Source organism: Phyllostomus hastatus, unplaced genomic scaffold (genome assembly GCF_019186645.2).
Source record: "Phyllostomus hastatus isolate PE091 unplaced genomic scaffold, TTU_PhHast_1.1 phas_scaffold_93, whole genome shotgun sequence".
In the NCBI taxonomy this organism is placed as follows: Eukaryota; Metazoa; Chordata; class Mammalia; order Chiroptera; family Phyllostomidae; genus Phyllostomus; species Phyllostomus hastatus.
Genome location: NW_025334042.1, coordinates 33,319,859 through 33,337,975, shown reverse-complemented (window position 1 = coordinate 33,337,975; position 18,117 = coordinate 33,319,859). Strand labels below are relative to the sequence as shown.

The 18,117-nt window shown below is 40.3% G+C and overlaps 1 protein-coding gene across 1 annotated transcript in view; it reads right to left on the bottom strand.

The window, feature by feature from the left end:
• The window catches only part of TMTC1 (transmembrane O-mannosyltransferase targeting cadherins 1), a 241,159-nt gene that overhangs the window by 7,585 nt on the left and 215,457 nt on the right, over positions 1 to 18,117 (bottom strand). Inside the window, exons 14-19 of the mRNA XM_045829232.1 lie at positions 10,120 to 10,222; positions 7,968 to 8,103; positions 6,858 to 7,002; positions 5,810 to 5,947; positions 4,364 to 4,486; positions 1,584 to 1,661 (exon numbers count right to left, since the gene is read on the bottom strand). Coding sequence (XP_045685188.1) covers positions 1,584 to 1,661; positions 4,364 to 4,486; positions 5,810 to 5,947; positions 6,858 to 7,002; positions 7,968 to 8,103; positions 10,120 to 10,222 — 723 coding nt within the window. The remainder of the gene's footprint in view (positions 1 to 1,583; positions 1,662 to 4,363; positions 4,487 to 5,809; positions 5,948 to 6,857; positions 7,003 to 7,967; positions 8,104 to 10,119; positions 10,223 to 18,117) is intronic.

Genomic DNA, 18,117 nt, shown 5'->3' with positions numbered 1-18,117 from the left:
GAAAGTTCTATTGGACAGTGCTGTTCTAGAAAACGCACTGATGTCATAAGGCAGTACTGAAAATAGTACTCTACTATATGGCCCAGTTGATGCAACTACAATTATAAAGAACGTATTATACCATCTAACCTACTGTTTATTCCCAAGTGTTCATCAGTATGTGAGTGGATAAAACAGCTATCGTACATTTACAAAATGTAATATTATTTGGCTGTAAAAAGGAAGAAAATTTTACCCTTTTTGACAGCATGGGTGGACCTACAGAACATTATGTTAAGTGAAATACGCCAGTCAGAGAAAAACAAATACCATATGATTTCACTCATGTGGAATGTAATGAATGAACTGAACTAACATAGAGAAGGCTGACAGCTCTGGGTGGTGGGTGTGGTGGGGGTGGAGGGATTGAGCCAAAAAGAAAAAGAACTCATGGACACAGACAACAGTGTGGTGATTGTGGGGTTGGCTGGGGAAGGGGGTGGGTGGAGGTGGAAGAAGGTATAAAGGGGATAAATGGTAATAGGAAAAAATACAATAAAAAATAAACTGATTGAAAAAAGAGAATGTATCGTAGCTTTTCTTGTCTATCCATGCATCCATAATACTTCATGAAAATATCATCTTTTATTACCAAGTAGTACAACCAAGTAGTGCAAGCAAGAAGAGACAACTCCCTTCTCTCTGTCCCCCGGTGCCACCTTCTCGCAAAGCCTCATTCCACTCCCATCCTTACCATGGCCCTCGGGCCTTCCTGTGCTTCACCCAGCCCAGGCAAGGAGTGAGGCTCAGGCACCTGAGGCGCACACACACTACCCGGCAATGCAAAAGACACAGAAGGCTAACGATTGTCCTTGAAGGCCTCATAATGATAACCCTGCTAAGGGATTATCTCTGATAAGGGAAATATCATTAATATTTGCAATAACTTTACCTAGCGACAGATGGTTACTAGACTTTGTGTGGTGATCACACTGTAAGGTATATAAATGTCACGTCACTATACTGTATACCTGAAACTAATATAATGTTGTATGCCAACTCTACTCACATTAAAAAAAAATGTAAAAATGACCACATCCAAGTCATGTGCCTGGTCCATACTGGATTGCATCACATGATTCACTGGTATTAGACCATTTTTAAACTACAAACATGGCAATTTTATATTGTTCAACCTAATACATGATATTATCAAAGATGAAAAAGGATATATTAATTTTTATCAGGGTATTTGCTCCATTTAAAATAACACTCAATAGATCCTTTAACTTTCAGATACCAATTCAAGGGGAAGTACCACTAAATTTAAAATAACAGTTCATATGATTTTCTTTATGATAAAATCATGGGACCTAATTTATATAGATTTATTTTTTAAATGGCTTCATGATATTGAATATCTAGATAACACGAAGTGAACATAAACTGTGCTAATTTTACCTTTAAACAATTATGTTTTGGGTATTCACATAATTCAAAGAGTAAATGAATAATAGTTCCTCAGCCTTTCAAGAGAGAAGAAAGACAGACCCAGAAAACACGAATGGGAAACGCAGTTCACAGGGGAGTGAGTTACTTCCTACCTTGATGTGCTGGATGCCCCCCATGTTCATCCAGGCCTGGGCTTGGTCTGGGTTCAGGTCCACGGCAGCTCTGTAGCTCTGAACATATGAGAAACACCTTCAGGTTGAGAAACGAGGGCCCGCCCGCAACGCTATGTGAGTATGGAAACCACCTGCTTCCTATGTGAACATGTAAGTGGTTAAGAAAATGAACAGCCACTTCTAGTTCACAGGGGCCCCATTTATTCCTATTGTTTTTCAACATTGACGACTCTGAAGTAGAGGAAACTGAAATGTGTAATTTCCTTGCAGAACTAATGTCTGGACTTGAGACTTGAAGACGCCTGCAGGAAATCTAGGGGATTTCTATTACAGTGAATCATTTCCCGCTGGCCTTGACCTGCAAGAAAATGGTGCTTTTTGGCCTTTTTCACTATAAATGGAGTTTGTAAGAAAAATGTTTTTATAATCATAGGACCTTAGAGTCGTTTCCTAAACAGATTAACCTTACTGTAATAACCCCTTTCACAATATCACTGGCCTGGTCTTTGACCTGTGCTGAAATTCTTGGAGGCACAGGGTGCTCATTGCCTCTCTAAGGATGTCTGTTTTACTGGGGGATAGTTTTAATCATTAGAAAGCCTTTCTTTTCTTTTTCTTCCATACAAAAGGTCTGCAATGTTTGAAGACAATTGCTTAACCCTCAAATATTTTGTTTTGCCAGAATAACATTTTTCCAATTAGCTGTAATATTTATGAGATATATTTTTAATATTTCGCACGTTGCTTTGCATCAAAGGAATGCTCGGCACAGAGTCTTGATTTTAAGAGTAGTTATCTTAAATAAAACTACAGGCTACAAGTGCTGCCTTTACAAAGTGTTCAGTAACGTCCTGGCTGGTGTGGCTCAGTGGATTGAGCGCTGGCCTGCAGACTGAAAGGTCGCCAGTTTGATTCCCAGTCAGGGCCCATGCCTGGGTTGCAGGCCAGGTCCCCAGTTGGGGTATGCGAGAGGCAGCCAATTGATGTTTCCCTCCTTCTCTGTCTCTCTCCTTCCTCCTCTCTCTAAAAATAGAGAAATAGAATCTTTCAGAAAAGTGTTCAACTACAAAACTAAGTATGTATGTGTATAGTTTAATGCTCCTTGCTATTTTCATTAGCAAGAAGCCAATCAATCAGATTCCAAAGTAATAAGAATTTGTCCATCCCTCCTCTGCTTCAGTTTTAGAAGAGCAAATGTTAAGAAACTATATGCTGTTAAAAAGCTGTTAAAATAAACTTAAAGAGTACGTCTTAACTTCTATCAGCTGAGCTAGGCTGTAGTGTAGGTGAGGTGTAGATTCAGCTCCTGGCTGCAGTTCATTTCCTCTGCACGACCTTGAGCAAGTTACATGACCTGTGATTCTCAGTGTTTTCAACTGGAAAGGTGACAATGACCATGACTTTCTTATATGGCTATGGTGAAGACTAAAGTATGTCATATGTGTGAGTCACCCATAAAAGTGCCTACGCATTTAGGAGTTATTACTAGGTAAAGGCTTTACTCCTACTCTTCAGAAATACATCTTTTCTATGATGATTATTTGATCCACTGGTCCAGCAACTAGACAATACTTTTGTTTTCTGTACAATATATAAATACAGATCGAGACTCCATATATTCATAATTATCATTAATTTGTCATTAAACTGCTATTTTAGTTGTAAATAACTTAAGAATTGAAAATGTTCACAAAGCAGAGAAAAACGCACAATTTCTGCAATTGGGCATTTTTGGGTAGCAAATTGGGTAGCGTAGAGAAGTATGCTACCATTTCTGTTTGAAGTGTTCACATTCAAATTAGTTTTTCCAGTTATCTTCACATATATTTTCCAATAACATTTTAAAAGCCACTCACTGTCTATTTTTAAAAACAGTTATAGCATTTGAAAGTTTCCTTTCCCATGATATATTTAGTATACATTTTTTTACTGCATTAATTACAACTTGTGGCTTTACCAGGCACAAGGAAAATGTATGACATCTATAATATTTCTGCTTATACTTGTAAATGTCTTTTTGATTTCAAATTGTGCATCAATTAAATTCCAAAGCTGCACATGCCAGACAGTTATAAGATATGACATATTATATTTTAATGACAGAAGGAAGCAGGCCCTTTGCACGAGGAAAAGTCTAATCAGGGGGCCCAAATGCATGTATATTGTACACACAGGAGCAGGGGAGGGGAGCAAGAAAGGACCTGCCAGTACAAGGTATTACATGGCACTTTCAAGTGACTGGTAAAGACAGTAAGTGTTTTAAGAGTTCTGAGGAATCAAGGTCATGGGGAGAAAGGACAGTCCAGAGGGCTTCCGTAGGGAGGAGGACATGGGCTGTGCGTCAGTGGATGAGTGGGCATCCTTGAGGGGAGGAGAGGGTGTTACAAGGACATGCGGAAATGCCCAGAGCTTTTCAAGCAGCAGTCCAGCTGGAAGAGATGGTGACTGATGACAAACAGAAAAGAAGAGCGAGAGGTTGGGGGAGAGAGAGAAGCCGGTTTGGAGGCAAAATATAAAATGCCTCAAATGTAAGTTAAAGGTGATAATCCAGAAAATAATGAAGAGGTATGGCAGGATGCCGAGTGGTCAAAAATCCGAAGCTCAATTATAAGAAATAAACTTATGTCATGTTGGTTCATCAGAAAACTCACAAACATGCCAATGACCTTAGACTCTACTGCATACGCTTCATTAAAATTTGAGGGAGAATTAATTTTAATGTGTGAATTTAATAACATAATTTTATTAAATGTTTGTACCTCAAAAGCTTTGTCCAGAAGGTTCTGCTCTCTTAGTTGATTTCCTTTTGTGAAAAAAAGTTCAGAAACGACTTTAGGGTCCTTTGGTTTCAGCTGGAGAGCCTTGTCTATAGCATCAAGTGCCTGCATAAATTGGAAATGAAGACAGAATAAATGCAGATTAGATAAAGAAAAACTGATGTAAATGATAAGATGTATACTTTTTGTTCTTATGAATGAGCTAGTGTGGTGACAATCAATTCTTCATTGTCTCTGATGTTCTCATTGAGAAAATGGAGCTCTGACAAAGTAATTTTCCTATACTCCAGGTTTCCCATTTGCATTAGTGACAGTGAAATGTCCCTGAATCACTTTACAGGGGGGTCATGTGATCCAGTTCAAAGAAAACAAAATCCGGCACTGGATGTCCTGCCCTGACTGCGTGTCCTCTGCACCACCCCCACAGCCCCTGCACGGGTGCCTGATTCTCACTCTGCCCCCCGCACGCACGGCTCCAGCCCCCTGCAGCTGGAGATCCCTTCAAAGCACACACCTGATGGTGTTGCTCTTCTGCTTAAAATCCCAAGAATCTGCCCAAACAGGGAACAGAACTTTTGTCCTGGTTCCGAGCCTTGCTGTCTAGTCCTCCAAACGTTCGCAGCTGCAGGTCACACTGCACCCTGTGCCCTCAGGCCTTGGACAGGCTCCTGGTCGCCACCACAGGGCCTTTGCATGTGCTTTTCTTGCCCGGAATGCTCTTCACTGTCCCCCTTTTGCCTAATAATCCTTATGTATCACTTTGCCCTCACTTTCTCATCACTCTGTAGGGAACCTGACCTCCCAGACCACTCAGGTCCCTTGACTATTTCCTCGTTAGGGACCATGTCACTCTTCATGACATCACTGAGCACTGCAGAATTCTACATTGACTTTGTCCTTACTTGTTCGCGAGCTCTCTGTAAACTCCAGAAGGACAAGGGCCATGATTTTTTTTTGTCACACCACTTTATTCCTGGTGCCTGCTACAGGGTTTGGCATAGAGTAAGCATTCGATAAATATTTTGTTGAATTAATTAATGAATTTACTGGATATGTAACTATTAAAATGGAGAGACGCAACAACAGTTGCAACATAGGGTCAATGACCTGCCTCACAGGGCTGCTGTAAGGATTCCATAAAAACATGCTTAAAGAACATGGAAAAGGATAAAGCATACAGATGTTAGTCTTTATCTCTCTAGAGTGAGTTGAAAACAAACTGAGGTAAAGCCACATAAAGTCTTCAGACCAAGCATGAGCCAAGCACCTATTATTTCAAGGGGCATCTTAGAAGTTAAAGGGCTGTCTGTGAAAACCATCCAATGGTGACATCTAAGACCGCTCAGCCTTGTTTCTGTGCAGCCGGGACCCATTTTAGGGGCCACCCTCTGTCTACCCACAAATCCAAACAACCCCAGTATGCTCTACCTTGTCGTGGTTCTCCTGCTTGCTGTAGATCGCTGACAACAGGCGATAGCACTCGAGGCATCCAGTCTCCTCCGACACGATGTGGTTGGTCATCTTCTCGGCTTCCTTGGTCTGACCCATCATGGCCAACACCTGAGCCTGCAAAACCACATTGGCCTTGGTTTGGAAGACAGTTATCACCTTATCAAATACAGCATCCTCAAAAAGAGGCACTTAGGAAACACCCTGGATGACACTGCTCAGCATCTATTTGTGACTCAGAGAGAGAGATAAACTGCTACAGCATGTGGCTGCAGTTTTTGTTGTTTCTTTATTTAGGTGTGCGCATGTGTTTCTGCATGAATAGCAGGGATGTTAAAGATATCCAATGAAATGACTTATGCCTTTTTAAAAAATTGACTAAGTATTGACTATGTCAGAAATGAATTCCTGTGTTCATAACCAGATAAATTTGATGTACTGCAAATCTAAGGAAAAGGAAAAGTATTGATCCAAAACTGAAGTAAAAATATTGTTATTAATTTTCCTGAATTTGAAATCTATATTGTGGTTGGTTATATTAGAGAATGTCCTATTTCTTAAGAACTATGTATGTTGAAGTATTTAGAAATAAAAGGAATGAGACCTGTAATTCTCACAGGGCTCAGGAAGAAATAGCATTTATTAATAATATGTATATGCACCACTGTGTACATGCACACACATGCCTAATATGCATATATATCTCCACATACACATTCACACGAGAGGGTGCTAAATGAATATATCAAAGCTGAAAACTGATCAACCTGCATGAAAGAGTATATGGGAGCTATTTAATATTCTTTCAAATATTTGTAAGTTTGAAGTTGTCTCAAGACAAAGTCTTACAAGTATTTTTAGTGTCCATGTCTTGTATGAATGGCTCTAACATTGGTTACATGAATATTCATAAGTTGATATATTATAGCATTTCCAATTCTAGCCCTGAGGCCTGCTGACCATAGCTCCCTCAGCTGCCTGCTCTGCACGTGTTCCCAGCTTCGTTCTCTCTGGCCCGTCTACTCACCAGGGCGAGGCGGAGTTCCTTGTGAGAAGGCTGAAGCGCCGCAGCTTCCCGGTAAACCTGCAAAGCCTCTTCGTAGCGGCCAGTGTTGTAATACAGTGCTCCCAAAGGTGATAGTATCTCCGAGTTGCGTGCCACCTTCAGGGCACTGAGTTTTAAGAAAGGTGAATTAACACTTTTCTTCTAATAGGTACATTTCCAAAGGTCAAAACTTAGATTTAGGGATGACTGTTTAGGTTTGAGACTTTGCTCCAATATGGCCTGTTTGTTTATATCAAAAAGAATGTTTAGCCCTGGCTGGTGTGGCTCAGTGGATTCAGTGCCACCTTGTGAACCAAAGGGTCGCAGGTTCGATTCCCAGTCTAGGGTACAAGCCTGGGTTGTGGGCCAGGTCCCCAGTAGGGGGCGTGCACAAGGCAACCACACATTGATGTTTCTCTCTCTCTTTCTCCCCCGTCCCCGCACCGACCCTCCTCTAAAAATAAATACATAAAATCCTAAAAAAAAAAGAATGTTAAAAAAAAAGATCATGGTGCCATACTCTGACTCTTAAGAGAATCTCTAATGACCCACTAGTATGGAAACTGAGCTCCAACAATCTTTTCCATTCATGGTGATTGACCTGTTTTGTTGCATGCACAGTAGGTCATTTACATCCACTTGTGAAACTGCTGTTTATGCTTTGGATTGCTGTCTGTAGCTTCAGAAAACAGTGGGAATTAAATTCCAACCTCGGTTTAGCACCATGTTTTAACTAGCAGGCCAGAAAGTCATTATCTGGGTACCATTAGCAGTGCTGTACTGTTTGCTTTGGCAATGAGAATCCGTATTACTTGCACTGGCAAAACTCACTAGTATTCTGAGTATGTCTGTTCCAACCGAAAAGTTGATGACATAGTGAATAATGTCCTAATAACTTAGTGGTGATAGATGGTAACCAGCCTGATCATGGTGATCCCATCATAAGGTATATAAAGGCAGAGCTATGTCGCACACCTGGAACTAACATCATATGTCAACTATACTTAAAAATAAGGTAAATTTTAAATAAAAATTGATGGGCAATTGCAGAGGTCTTTGGGCAACTTACAAAGTGAAGGAAAGGAACTTTACCGTTTGTACCACTCTTCAGCCATGCTGTTGTCTCCCAGAGACCTGTAGAGTCTGCCCAGGTTCACCATGGCCACGTGGTGACTCGGGCTAAGTCTGATGGCCTGGTGGTAATGGACCACTGCCTTCTCTGGAGAGCCTATAACCACAGGTGCATTGGTAAGAGCAGAATATGCCTTAATTATAACACACATGAGCTCTTTAATTTTCTGATATGCATCATTCTTCTTACAGTCACACCATCAATTACTCAGTTTGTAAATTGCCTTGCATTTTGGCTTCTTCTTGCCACTGCCTAACTTTGAACCATTCCACTATTCTTTCCCATTTCCAAAGAAATTAATAATAACAAACCAATAGGAATTAAAACCTATATTTTTTGTTATATATAATTTTAGTCAAAGTTTATTTTGACCGTTGCATTAGCTAATATGTTTTGAGATTATTAGTGGTTGTTATTTATCAAGATATGTTGCTACTCATTATACAAAAAAATAGAAGTGGCTATTATACAAAGACAACTGTCCTGAAGTAATTTTTAAGGGTCTGTCTCAATTATTATACCAAAACATCGTAACTTGAGACATTACTTTAATAAGTTTTATTTAATCACATTTTTTGTTTAATTATATATTTTTGTTTAAAAGATATTTATTTTAAAAAATAATAATGCTACCTTGCATTCGTCCAATACATCGTATATTTTACAACACTTTAAGTGATCTCAGATGGTTTTTGCAGGTATTTTTGATACTATTTCACTGCCTTTTGATACCACTTAGCTGCATTTTGGGATTTAAGAGTTATTTCAGAATAGACAAAATCATTACTTACAGATACAGACATTAAAATGCAAAGACATTACAAGACCTGACAAAGATCCCAGGGCATGTGAGGCTGAAGGCCAGAGCTAGAATCAAGTCTCTCAAGTCTGTGAGGTTCTCCAAGGAAGCTTCTCAGTGAAATCACAACTGAGTGACTGGGCTGCAGAAGAGTTTAACGTTTTAAATGGGATGGGATGTTTATTACCTGTACAGACATCTTCTCAAGGGCACTTTCTTTGAATGCAAGTTTAAGTAGGAGGTGGCAGACTACTGGTCATGGGGAGAATTTCACCAGTATAAAAACACAAATACAAGGGGAGCAGTGGGAAGATACACAGTGTCATTAACTGGGGTTAAGGGATTGGGGTGGACTTGTTTTGTTGTTGGAGTAAAAGGAAGAGGACTGAACCAGGCCAACAGGAGGTCTCTCCCAATGTTTATACCTTTGTTACAGGGATTCATTACTATTTTGCTAACGAACCAGCAGGTGGCACTACAAAACAATTTTATGTGCAAAAATAAAAGATTGTTATCACAATGTAAATTGTGATACTTCCAATATCTTCAAAAACAAATTAATTACAATGAAATTTTATTGCAGGGCAGGTACTGTAATAGTCAATGAGAACAAAGTGGTGTTTGCATTAAGTTCAAATACCTTTTCATTCTTTATAAGTGCTCACAGCACATGAACCATACATGGGGCACAAGTCATCAAGGAGGAGGGCAAAGGGGGAAAGACTGAGACAATGGTAATAGAAAAACAATAATAACAATAAAAAGAAAACAGAATCCATAAAGTTTTTCATAAAATAAAATGGAGTAAGAGTATTTTATAAAACACTGTCACACACAAGTACTCTATCAACTATAATAATACAGTCCTCAGACATACATCACATAAGGAACAATAAAAACAATTCTGGAGACTCTTTTTATTAGTTACAGAACAGTATTTACCATCTGCCAGCACCCGCATTCAGAGCAGGGTGTGCATAACTGTGAGGGACATTTCATTATCATAGATTTATAAACGTGTATGAATGATACTCAAAGAAGACTCTTTAATCAGCAAAGCTACTTCCTGTCACTTGGGCAGTTTTCCCTAGAGATACGATGATAAGAACTGGGCCGATTTTATGGAATTGAGCCTGAAGATTTAGAGAAATGACAGCCCCATGGCACCCGGTGACTGTCAACGGTGTGAGTGCCTTGCCGGGCCCAGCAGGGCCCAGCAGACTTTCCTGCGGAGGCATTATTCGGGTGGTGGTCGTCCTGCTCAAGAGTGTCACCTCATCTCAGCAGAACAGGTTCTCTCCAATTTCACTTACCAGTGTCGACTAAGAAAACTCCATAGTTGTTGTGTAAGTCTGAGCTCTCCGGGCAGTTCTTTATCCCAGCCTGGTATGTTTCCTCAGCCTCCTTAAATCTCTCCTTTAAAAGAGAATCAAGAAAAATAAATGAGAGAGTTCAAAGAATTAGCAATAAACTGAGTCATAGACGTGAGAAAAGCGGAAAACGACTCACTGAGCATGTGCGCTGCAGTCAGCACCGAGATCAAACACTAGGTACTGTCTGAGTCGAAGCCAACGCTAGCTGCCCACACACCTACAATTCATATCTGTGCTTAGTTCCTTTAGGGCAGACAGCTGGTGTTTACTAAGAAGTAGTATCTGGAAGGATTTGCTTTATAGTTGGAAACAGTCTCAAAGTGGTTACTTAAATGGGATGCTTCCGCCCAGTAGCTCTCTGGATGAAAATGGGTGATTCATCAATACAGAAATTCTTCTTCTTTGTGGCGATTGGACTGGGAGGCAGGGAGGCCTGGGTATCTGTCTCACAGCTGTGTTTGCATAGCTACCACTCTTTCACCTACACTGCAGAGTTTATTTGGGGAAGTTTTAGGGGGAGGGAGAGGAGAGGCTGCTACAGATTATGGGAGGCTTTGTCAAATCCTTTAGTTTGTAAAAATATTTTATTTATTTATTTTTAGAGAGAGGGGAAGGAAGGGAGAAAGAGAGAGAGAAACATCAGTGTGTAGTTGTCCCTTGCTTGCCCCCAAGTGGGGACCTGGCCCACAACCCAGGCATGTACCCTGACTAGGAATTGAACCAGCGACCCTTTGGTTTGCAAGCTGGAGCTCAATCCATTGAGCCACACTAGCCAGGGAGAATCCTTTCTTTACTGAAATGCTTCTATAGACCACCAAACTATTCGCCACTTCCTTTGTCCAACCTGTGCTTTCCACCTCTGAGTTGTTCCACCAATAGGAATCTATATCCCCTCAAAGCACACCTCCAACTCCTACCTCTGTGGCAAGGTCCAAATCAGTCTCCACATCTCCAATGGACTGTTTTCTGATTGCCCTGGTCTACTCTCTAGAGATTCATTTGAACATACTTTCATTACTTACATGTACATTTTTTACAGCCATCTTAGATTATCATGTCACATACTTTATAATGTAGAAGTTAACAGCTACTTAATGAATCGAAGTTACCCAGGTTCTAACAATTACTCAGGAGTGAACAATTTCATAGTTTCCTAGTACCACTGTGAAGGTCAAGTGAGAAGGAATGGTTTGGAATCAAGCACATCCCAACTTTTCCTTTAACATGCTGGGAGCATGAACATTTTACATAATTTTATCACAAGTTACTAGTACTAAGCATTCAACCAGATGAGTGACAAGGGAGAGTACGGCACCAATTTCCTCAGACATGACACCTTAAGCCAGTGGCTAAAGAGGTACTGGGTGTGCTCAACCCTATCACTGACTGGAGCCCAAACGGCAAAGACACTCTACCCTCTGCAGAATGACCACGGCCATCTCTTTCAATCCACATATTTAAGTACCATTTGGGGAAGTGTAGTTTGAATCTGGCAACTGTCACTTATTTCAATTATAGATCCATAATCCTGCAAAAATGGAGATCTGTTTCTAAAAATATACCTTTTCCTATTTGTCAAACTCCATAAATTGTCAAACTCAAAAAGTTAAAGATGAATGAAAATCTCTAAATCTCTCCTTTCAATTTACTGAAGAAAAGCTTTATAAAGATATCATCTACCAAAGGACTAGGCCATCTGTGAGTAGGCCTAGTGTGCGTGTTAAATGGAGAGGCAGAACACAGATTATGTCAGGCTCCAATCATATTAAGAGTTAGAGAGTAGCATTTGATATTTACTAACTCATCCACTCATTCAGTGTGTGTTTATGTCAACGGCTACAGACAGGATGACATGGCGATTCAGCACTGGGCTGCCAGTGTTGGGGGGGGGGGTGGATTAGACTCCCAGCCGCCCCATTTCCTGTCTGCGTGACCTCACTTCCCCCTCTGTGCCCCTCTGCAAACTAGAGATAACAACGACCTTTCACAGGGTTGTTGGGAGGATTAAGTGAATTAAAACACGTGAAGCACTTTAGAAGAATGCTTAGCATACTGTCAGCACTTTTGTCACGTTAACCATCTTCCTTACTATTACTACCAGGAGTAGGACCAGCGTGAGTGTCACTACTTGAAACAACGAGAGACAGACGCCAATGACATGGAGATGAAATGAAACAAAATACCTCCACATAAGCTCAAAGATCAATGAACTCACAAACAGAACCCAACGCGAGCAGAGTATTCAAGAGGTAAGAACAGATCTGCAATCTGTTCCTGCGGCCATGAAACCATGACCTGCCCAAGCGTGTTTCAGCCAATGGTTTTGACTTCCTCTCCCATCAAAACTCTTTAAGTAACTCTATATGAGAAATAATCAATTAACTTGAATTTTTTTCTGTTATTTTTTCTTAATCATTTTCCGACGCAGAGATGAATAAACAATATCTTAGAGGCAACCAGAGAAAGGTCACCATGGCTAATCCCAGCCTGGAGAGTCGGTTCCCGAAAGCCCCGAGTTCCCAGTTTCCACATGAAACTTCCAGCGTCAGGGTTTGACACAGATGCCAAGTGTTTCTTTTCATAAGACCACATTCTCCATTTTACAAGGCACCTTTAAATGCACTAACATAGTCATAGATTATTTAAATTAGTAAAAAGTTATTAAAAATACAATAGATGAGATTTTTAGCATAGGAAATAAAAGCATGTTAGAGCTGGAGAGAACATTAATGGATATTAATTAACTACCATTTTTAACCACTAAAGAAACTTGGCTACAAAGTACGTAACAGATTTGCCCAAGATCTCGGAGCTACAAGGGGTCAGAGAAGAATGTAGGTTTTCAGTGGACATTCAGGGAATCGGTAATCCCGGAATAAAAGCAGTTTCTGGAAATAAACAAGGGTGTGTCCAGCACCAAAAGAAACAATTACACCTCTGGCTCTCCATCCATCCATCCCCTCGACAAGTATTTCACGAGCGCCATTTGTGTGTCAAGTACGGAGTTGAGACCTAAGAATGAACGAGATAGACATCATCCTGAGACAGACACTTCAGGGGGATTCAGACAAGAGGGCATTGCCAATGTATGGCGACAGTGTTGTGGAGGAGAAGCACGAGGTACTTGGGAGGCAACAGGAAGTGACACCCAGACTTGGGGTCGGATGGGCACTGCAGACTTGTCATGATCCAAATGGCCAGGGACGCTGGCCACCCTCAGCTCCAGTACCAGCGTCACAGGAAGACATGCTCAGAAAAGAAAAATCTGTAGCTACTTGAGATCTTAAAAAACAGCCTTCTAACTAAACTGTGGGAGCATGGAAAGATGGTTTTCCTGAGAGAGATAAAATGGATGTCTTCAAATTCTAACTTGCTCAAGTCAAACACAACAGCTAACAACAGTTTTCAGCGCAACTACTGTTTTACCTGATGTGAATGAATTTACTTTTCTTCCCCTATTTTCTTGCTTCTCCAAAAGAGGCATGGAGATCACCTTTTTCATATAAAACTTTTCTTATGTTTGGCTTTATGTGCTGGAGTTCCCTTAGAAATTCAATTTTCAAAGTCCAAAGAAGAAAAGGGATTTAAAAGACCGCTGTGTCAGAGGCAAACAATCACCTCTCTGTGCCCCGGTAAACCCCAAGGGCGGGCTCAAGACTCTGGCTCCATGAAAAATGCCTTCAATATCGGTCTTTCTTTTCCTTTCACGTGACTGTACATTTTCAAGGAATGATTAACTCCTTTTATTAAAAAATGAAAGAAGAAAAATACTGCAGAAGAAAAATACCTCCTAGCTGTTTATTTGAAATAAATTCTACCTCCTCTAGAAGGACAATGCATTTATCTTAAAAAGTAGTACTAGTAAACCCCCAAGCTCCATTTCAGGCCCTCACTTTCATTTATGTCTTCTGGTTAGTTATCCCACCCTAAGCCCAGCAATTCCTGGTCTCTACTGATTTGTACGATCCAGGGGAAATGAACATAAACTATTTGCAGAACAACTTTAATTAAAAATGTTGGGGACCTGACAAAACATACTGCCTGCTGTACATCAGAATCCCCAACCCGCTGCTGCCTCAGCGTGGGATCGGCCCGCAAGGGCAGCGGTTCCAAACGGGCAGTGGCAGCTGTGGCCTCCCCTGCAAGGTGCAGAGGCATTTCCAGCAGGGTGGGAATACAATGGGCCTTTGGGGAGAGAGAAAACATACTCGGCATCTCCACTTTTTACCTGCCGTAATTCCCCAGCATGGTACGCTTTTTACCTGAAGGGAGGGAAAGGGAAAAGTAGAGCTTCTTTTTGAAAAAGGAGCCCTGACCGTGATTATTCTCTTAGACCAACTGATATGTTTAGACAACATTTCTAATAGTTCAAGTTGCAGCAACCAGGAGGACACACAGACATGGGCTCAATGCAGCAGCAATCCTAAAACTCCTTGGTTTTGGGATCCTTTTGCACTCTAAATATTACTGAGGACCTCAAAAGAGCTTTGCTTATCTGAGCTGTATTTACCACAACAGAAATGAAGCTGAGAAATTTTAAAACATATTTATTAGTTTATTTAAATTTATTATAAACTCAAATATAACACATTCATGTGAAAAACAGTTATATTCTCCAAAGCAAAGAAAAATTAGAATTATTTTATATATTTTGCAGATCTTTTTAACACTTAGCTTAATAGAAGACAGCTGGATTCTCATATCTACTTGTATGCTCAATCTGTTTTTTTTTAAGTTGCAAACATGAGGAAAACCTGGCCTCACACAGACATTTACTTGGAAACTGGGAGAATATTTTAATAGCGTTTTCATAATTGTGGATACATCATGTATCCTCTAAAAAGCTACTGTATCCTCATGAGAGAATGAGAATGGAAAAGGCAAATTACTTGTTAGTACTATTTCAAAATCCACATAGACCTTCTTGGACCCCAGGGGTCCCCTGTAAACCCTTTGTGAACAGCTGGCTTAGTGAGTGGCCTGTAACTTGTGTATTTACTGTGTAGAAGTTACCGGCTGTGGCATTCTGGAGTGGTGGAGGACCTGCTTCAGATGGGGATGGGGACAGAGCATTGTCCTCATGCCCTGACATCATGGCCACGCATCTGAACGACTTTCGAGAGGGACCGTCATTCTGTCAATGATGTGAGCACACGGAGTCATAAGGTGTCTCCCCATTGACCGAATGACTTTATTTTGCTCATTTTTATTTTGGTCACTCAAAGGGGCCTAAAATCCAGATCTCCTGAGAGCAAGTCCCAGTGTATTTACTAGAAACCACACAGCACTGGTTACTCAGTGATACGTGGAGGACAAGCAATGGGAAGCACTTGCTGCAATTTTGCTATACCCTTGGCAGGCATTGCTGAAATCTTGGACAGAGATCTGAATTCTTCAAAAGAGGATTGAAATACACCTACAAAATTAAACGTGGAAAAGATTACATGAAAGATCCTCCCTCTTTCAGAAAATTCATGACTTTATTACGACTAATACATGACTTTATTTACTATTACAAACCTGGGAAGTTTAGGACCAGTGGAAGTGTTTAAACTCATGTAAATGATTTCTCTGAGAAACTCAAGACACAGCAGTTCAAAACAAAAAGCAGAGATGTTCTGCTTTTGCACCTTTTCCTTTGCTCTTTTGTTTTTTACAAAACATTTTTTCCACTCATCAGTCATCAACATGGACATTTATGAGAAACATGCTGTTAATATTTGATGTCTGGTCCTCTTTCTCATTAAACTGAAATGAATGAACTACCTTGGCAGTTCTCCACATCACGGAAATGTTAGGTATTTCCAAATCTGAATTTTCTCATCGTCTGGCAGACTGTGATAAACACCACCCATGATAATTTCAGTGAAAGAAACAGTTTAAAGAAGAAATTCCAAGAATCATTTTTAAAAAAAAAGCTAAAAAGAAAGTATGACAAGCATAAGCAACCACAGGGTATAACACTGTCAGGAGAGTGGAAAAAGAGAGAACACTCACATTTCACGAGCAGCTTTCTTCTCGTGCCATTTGAGCTTCATTCTCTGCATTTCTAGGCAACTGACTCTCCTTCTATTACAGGAAGGCACTTCGACTGTTCTCTGCCTCAGAGCCTTCACATGGTCTATTCCCCACGGCCAGAAAGCTTGTCCTGTTCATTTATACCTAGTTATACTCTACAAGTTCTCTAGGTATCCGATTAAATATCACTATTCGGTCACTGTCCCCACTCCACTTGTACCCTTTCCCACATTAGGTTAGGTCCCCTCAACATGTTCACTGGGACTTTCCCTTTGCCCGTTTGTCACAATTATGTTAGATATTTGGGCAAAGGCCAATAATGTAATTCTTTGTTCAGGGGGTAAACTTACTGTCTAGACTCTGAGTTCCATGAGGATAAGGCCCACACCTTGCTACTTCAACAACCTCTAATGCCTGGTGGTAGCTAGAGGCTCAATAAATGTGCGCTGAATAATTAAGTCAATGAGTCCTTAAAGTAGGTAGGGTTCAGTTCAAGTTCAACTTGGCCACACGTGCAATGCTATACATGGCTGAATCTACCCAAAAGGGGGCATTTTTAAAAGCCAGAAATTGACTCTGAACCTCTTAGTCTTAATCTATACTTCTAATTTATATTTTATTGTTCCAATTTTCATTCCTGTATCAGGTGAAGTCATATCCCAAAATACATAAAAGGAAAATATTTTAAGTATTATCAAATTAATTAAATGGGTTTTTCAACAGGCTATAAAGCTGGGGCTTGCCATAATTTGCAGTGGTTCAGAGTCATAAACAATGTTAATTTTATTTCCTTTACTGCTAGTGTATTGTAAGCTATATAATCTGTGGCAAGCATAAGCTGGTTAAAAATGATGGCGGGTCTGTAAATGTTTATAATTCTATCTGCAAAGCTGGAGGACAGCCAGTTCTGAATGCTAATGGAGAACCAGGAGAGAGCAGCGAGCCAGAGACCACCCCAACTTTAAATCTGAGAGTGTATTTGTTGTCCTTTGTTTTCTTCTGGCTGCAACAGACACACAGGAGCAGGGGCTTCCTTCTGCATCCTCTTATGTATCTAATTTCTATGACAACTCACCCACCTGTCACAAAGTGTCAGAGGGTTTCCTCTGACACTTTTCTTCTCCCTTCTGGCCCCCTGCACACACATCCTCACTAACTATAGCCGGTTCCCACAGTCCAGTCCCAGGACACCGACATCACACAGTGAAAGAGCAGTGGGGGAGGGGCTGAGAGACCAGGCTGTAGTCCAGGTCCCGCCACTGATTATCTGTAGGACCTTGACCAGCACTTAATTCTGTGCACCTCAATCTTTATCTGAAAAATGAGAAATTAACAGATAATGTAAGGTTCTCTCCCCATATTATTCTTTATTTTCCTCTCAGAGAAATTACCTACTCATAATATTGTTTCATTTTTTCGAAGTCTTAAATTCACTTTTCCATCCCTGATCTCTCTCACTGCCATCTGTCCATATGCTACTTTCATTTAAATGTTTCACTAGCACTCAAGACATAAAGGTTTTACTCTGCTGGTGGCAGAGCATATTGGTACCACTCTCTTGGAAAGCAATTTAGTAATGAATCCCAAGAGTGGTTTCATAAGGTGCCTCAATGAAACATGCTAATCCTCTTTGATATGGGAATTCTACTTCTAGGAATCTGTCATTAAGAAATGATTCAGAATATTGTTTTTAAAAAGCCATAGGAAGATAAAGCTCACACACACACACACACACACAAATGACCAGCAGCTAGGATATTATGTAAATTATAATGCATCACTTGATAAACTAGTATGATTCCATTAAAATGGTATTTATGGAAGCCATTTAGCATCATGAAAATACATATCACATTACATAAAACTTAATGGTAAGTGCAAAATACAGGATACAAGCTATATGTGAATATAAGTATGAAA